Source organism: Triticum dicoccoides, chromosome 6A, assembly GCF_002162155.2.
Source record: "Triticum dicoccoides isolate Atlit2015 ecotype Zavitan chromosome 6A, WEW_v2.0, whole genome shotgun sequence".
NCBI lineage: Eukaryota > Viridiplantae > Streptophyta > Magnoliopsida > Poales > Poaceae > Triticum > Triticum dicoccoides.
This window is the reverse complement of record NC_041390.1, coordinates 335,792,480-335,797,505: the sequence shown is the minus strand read 5'-3', so window position 1 is coordinate 335,797,505 and position 5,026 is coordinate 335,792,480. Positions and strand designations below refer to the sequence as shown.

The following is a 5,026-nucleotide window of genomic DNA, read 5'->3' as shown; positions in this document are numbered from 1 at the left end:
TTACTTTCTGCTGCTCATATACTCTTGCCATGCTTGCTTAAATGTATTGTGAATGTTTAAACTTGTACAAAAACTCCACCTTAACTTGAAGAAATTAAAAACTGCTATTTTTCGTTGTTAAGAGTCTATTCACCCCCCTCCACCTCTTTTTGATCCTTTCGCAAACACAAGATACCCCGCACACACCACTCCAATGAGTGCCTCGCCAAGACTGGTCAAAATTAAATCTCAAAAATTGTGAGCACACTATCGAGGGAGTATTTATCACCGAGGTATAGGCCCTGCCTTTGTTTAAGGATGATCCTCTAATACTGCCTGGGGACGTGCATGTTCGCCTAATACAATGCAGGAATCTAACATCTGAAAACGGGGCAGAAATCTGGCCCAGGTCAGAACTGCGGTGGTGTTGCCATTGCTGTTGTGTCGCGCCAACAACATTTGACAGAAAGAGTTTGTGGAGAGCACTGCAAATGGGAGAAAATCAATGAGGATCGATCAACTACCAAGGTCCGCTCCGGTGAATATGCGTTGTTCCAAGTTCAACAACTGGCACCTTAATTATTCAGTGCCTCCGAATCCACCCTTTTTCCGGATATTATTTGCACCAGTTGAGATAGAAAGAGAGCATTGCAACCTCGCAAGCGAATAACCAACATCTGGGATGTACTTCTGCCAACAGGACAATAGGTACAGAATAACGAGGGAGCGACAAGGAGATTCGCAAAGTGATTCCAGCCTACTACTGTGCCATACAAACAAGGGCATTTTCTGAAGAAAAAAAATACAAACAAGGGCATGCCCCCCACTGCTCTTGTTAGAAACCTCTGTGTTGTTCTTCAGAAGCATCTCCCCACCGCTCTTTCAGTCACTTTGGCAGCCAATGCCCCTTGCGGCTGTTACCATACACCTAAAAGACAGCATTGGAGGTTGACAATCAGATCATAATATACTGTACTTTCAAACATTATACTCCCTCCGTCCCAAAATGCAAGACGTTTTTTCACACTCTGGTAATATGGAAAAATGTCTTACATTTTGAGACGGAGGGAGCAACAGTTAGCTATACCCTGTATCTTTATGTATTTACAGCAGTCCTAATGGAACATGGACAATGTAACCATACGAGTGCCATTTCAGGGAATAAGCAATTGTAACTCCTAATGACAAGAACAAGAAATTTACAATATCCGCATAAATTCATGAACAGTACAACTGAACAAAGCCAAGCCAGAGAAATACGGTATTAACAAGCATCCGGACTGGAGCGAGTGTAGAGTAACGAACAGAGAGAGTAGCGGCAAAATCACAAAAAGGTTATTTTCTACACGTAAACAGTGAACTGAGTGTTAGTTAAGTTAGTATAGCGGACAACTAGAGAACAAGTACAGGTTCTAATAGTGGCACTGAGGGTTCAATAAGTTGAACAGCCGGGTGGAGAAATCACATTTGTCCAAAAGAAGTTGAGAAAGAAAATGGTCAGTTGAACAAAACTCTTCTATCCCATTGAGTTCAAGCCAAGTGTCATGCCCAACTGTCGGTTATTATAAAAATAAACACCAACTCAATAAGTCGGCTCTCCAGCCAACCGTGGCAACAGGTGAAGGACACCAATGGCTCTCCAGCCAACGCGGCCATGCAAGCCTGCCCCTGGGGTGAGCATGGGATCTGGCCAACAGGGGCTCCCCAGCATCCATCGGATACGTCGGTCCCGGAGCTCGCTGCTGCAGGACACGAGGAAGAGGAACAGGTACTGCCTGCAACAGCACAGAGCAAGGTGCAGAGCAAACGTGGCCCTCTGGCCATGTTGTTGTGCGGCTGGGCGGGTGCCAACAGGCCGTGTAGCACGGGCTGGGAGGGATGCTGTGTAGAGGGAGAGGCAGGGTTGGGTGATGCGTCGGAGGCAACCGGCACCTTGGACATCCCGTGCGAGGGGCTGGGCGCCGTGGTGACAGACAGCCAAAGTAGAAGGAGGCGTTGTGGCTCCCCAATTATGCGTGCATGGAAGTGTTGGACAAAGGAATTGCTATGCTGAGGACGTGTGGTGATGCTTACACACTGAAATTACTAGCTACTATTTGTGATTAGGCAATTTTTGGTTGTGTGTGCACTCCTGCTGCTTATAGAGAACAGAGAATGCAGCTATATTGATGTGAATTTTTGCTTCTTGCAGTTGTTAATGCACTGATATTTTAAGCTTTTTGGATATTTCAGACATACATTCAGTTCACACATGGCTGAGGCAATGACGCGGTATTTAAGGTGAGATTTCCACTTCATTCAAATTCCTTCTCTCACAATATGATGCGCAGATGGACATAATTTGGAAGGTGTGAAATGGTCGACACAAGATGGTGCCATTGTGGCCTGGGTTCACTTCTTAAATACAAGGTGCATGTGTTACCTTGAGAAAATGCATGGTAGTTTTGGGTGTTGTTTTCTCGCTCCTGATTGTAGTCAATCCTTACGAGGGATGGTATATGGACCAGGGTGGCGGCCCTCACGTCCAACTGAACAAGATTATTTTTAAAGTTTTTAGCCATTACCTTGCACAGGTTCGGTTCAATGACAGGTGTGTTGTGCGGTGGCCGAGCTCACTGCCTTAGGATTGACCATGTTCGGACATATTGTGATCCTGGGACAGCGCAACCATCATCGACAAGGGTGGAAAAAAGGTTAAGCGGTGACACAGGTGCAATCCCGTCTATAGAGGACATGGGTCTATGGAGGTCATTAGCCATGTTTACCAAACTAGTGGCTTGTGATACTTTTTTCTCCGTTGCAACGCACGGGCATGTTTGCTAGTACTAATAGTAATATGTGATCCAGGGCATACAAGAAGTCAATAACAACCAGAGCAAATAATCCAATAAAGTATTTCAAGACAAACTTGGTACAACAGAAAACCAGAGGAATTAGCCAACTAAAAAGCACAATTTTTCCCCTTGCAATCAAAGTGTTCGTATAATTTGGTGTGGTGAACCAGGATCCTGATATGCAGCTAATCTCACCACATTTTACTATTTACACAGCACAACTTTTATCATATTTTTCTCAAAATTTTGTACATGGATATAAGTTAATACTTTGTGGTAACATTAATATTTTGAGAAAATTTAAAAAATGTATAATTTCGAAGATCAAGAAAGAGTGCATATGGACAGACTCATATTATACTTCCCCTAAACTCACCCCAAATAAAATAACTTTTCTAACTGTCAGTTGCCTGATTTTTTTCTTAAATCTCAAGTCACCTGAAATTGCACATTAGTAATACTAAAATTGCATGCCATACAAGAACTAGGTACTTGAGTTCAACCACAAAAATCAAGTCTATGCTTATATTGTTGGCGTAATTGTTAACCTGAAGGACATATTACCATATTTATATCTTCTTGCACCAGTTTATTTCAAATACTATAAGTTTCAATTGTACCCCAAAAAAAGGCAGGAAGATAAAGCTCTTACCCCAAACAGAACTTGCAACACAGGCTATTGCCCAGCTGCTGCCCGTCCAGGCCAGATTGTGCCACCAGCAGGTACGCCATCATCTTTGAGCTCCTCCACCCACTCCTTGAAGAACTCCGGATCAAAACCTCCTTCACCGCCATCTTCCTGCTCTTCGATTCCTCCTTCATCCATTATATCAAGGGGTGCCTCTGTAGTCGTTGTCACTGCATCCTTGTTCGGAGGGGACATGGCTGGCATATGGCCTTCAAAGAGGGCGAGATGGCCGAACAGCTTGTCCTTGCGGGAGAAGGTGGTGCCGCAGGAGCAGCGCCACTGTGCCTCCTCACCGCAGTGGCGGAGGTGGCCGCGGAGATCGGCAAGAACAGCAAAACGCTTCTTGCCACCGCAGCGCTCGCACGCGTAGAGTTTGGGGCAGTGGCTGCGGCGGAAGTGGTTGCGCGCGCACACCGCTGACTTGAGCGGCCGGAAGCGGCGGTGCGCACGGTTCCGGTTGCACCCCGTGAAAGGACAGGAAAAGCGCACATCGCGGCCATCAGCTGGCTTTGCCTGACCGGGCCGGGAGAGCGCGTCCAGGGTCTTGAATCGGTCGCCGTGCGCACGCATGTGCATCCTAAGGTTGGCGTCGCGGCGGAAGCCCTTGCCGCATATATTGCAGAAGTGGACATGCTCCGCGAGCAGTTCGTCGGCATCGAGCTCCACGACATCGTAGCCCTTGGTGGCTTCTTGGGGAAGCACATCGGCGGTGGAGGCCGCGGCGGGAAGCTCTTGGATAGGAGCGGGAGGGGCAGGAGGGGCGGATGGGGCGGGAAAAGGGAGGGAGGAAGAAAGGAGGGAGGCGGCGTTGAGGACGACGAGGTGAGCGGCAGATGAGATCTCGGAGGACACGGACTGAATATCCGAGGAGGAGAGGGGCTGCGATTCCCCAGAAATGGAGGCGACGAGGAGGCGCCGGACAGCAGCCATGCGATCGCCGAGGGCTGCAAGCCGTTGGAGAGCGGCGCTGGGGTCCCCATCTCCTCCTCCAGCTCCGGCGCCGATAAGGGCGTCAGCGAGCATGGCCGGCAGCGGTGCCGTGTTCGCCGATGACGCGCCAGCGGCGGCGTCGGCGAATTGGTTGGTGGTGGAGTCCATTCAGTGAATACGGTGGTGCCCAACTTCGCTTAGCCCGACGACCTCGCTAGATGATTTCGAGGTCTGCGATTCTTCTTGCGCACAGGTCCATTCAATGGGCGTGTTTGGTTGCACCTTTTTTTTTTTTACTTTTGCTTCGTGCATTTTCTTCTGAGAACTTTGGACTCTTTTTATTGTCAGTTTGATAACTTTTGATTTTTTTCCCCACAATTTGATAACTTTCGACTTTATTTAAACATAGCTTGAGACTTTATCCGAAGATGCAGCTCGCAAAGCCGCAAAGACGCAGGCGGCGCAGCCATGAAGATGCAGGACGTGAAGCTTCGAAGACGAGAACCATGAAGAACACGAACCTCTGAATCTGCGCATCCTGAGATCACCATACGACTAGAGGCCGTATACTTGACGAACTCAAAGATTCTGAAGC

General features: G+C 47.9%; 1 protein-coding gene across 1 annotated transcript; it reads right to left on the bottom strand.

The window, feature by feature from the left end:
• Nucleotides 1-612: 612 nt before the first annotated feature.
• On the bottom strand, nucleotides 613-4,696 carry LOC119316874 (zinc finger protein STAR3-like). The gene is made up of 2 exons (XM_037591257.1): nucleotides 3,466-4,696; nucleotides 613-907 (listed from the first exon to the last, which is right to left on the bottom strand). Exon 1 carries the CDS (start codon nucleotides 4,597-4,599, stop codon nucleotides 3,490-3,492), a length of 1,110 nt encoding a protein of 369 aa, XP_037447154.1. The 5' UTR covers nucleotides 4,600-4,696; the 3' UTR covers nucleotides 613-907; nucleotides 3,466-3,489.
• Nucleotides 4,697-5,026: the final 330 nt, after the last annotated feature.

Bases quoted from the DNA above. Each gene is read 5' to 3' on its own strand.
- LOC119316874 (XM_037591257.1), bottom strand. From the start codon at position 4,599: ATGGACTCCACCACCAACCAATTCGCCGACGCCGCCGCTGGCGCGTCA.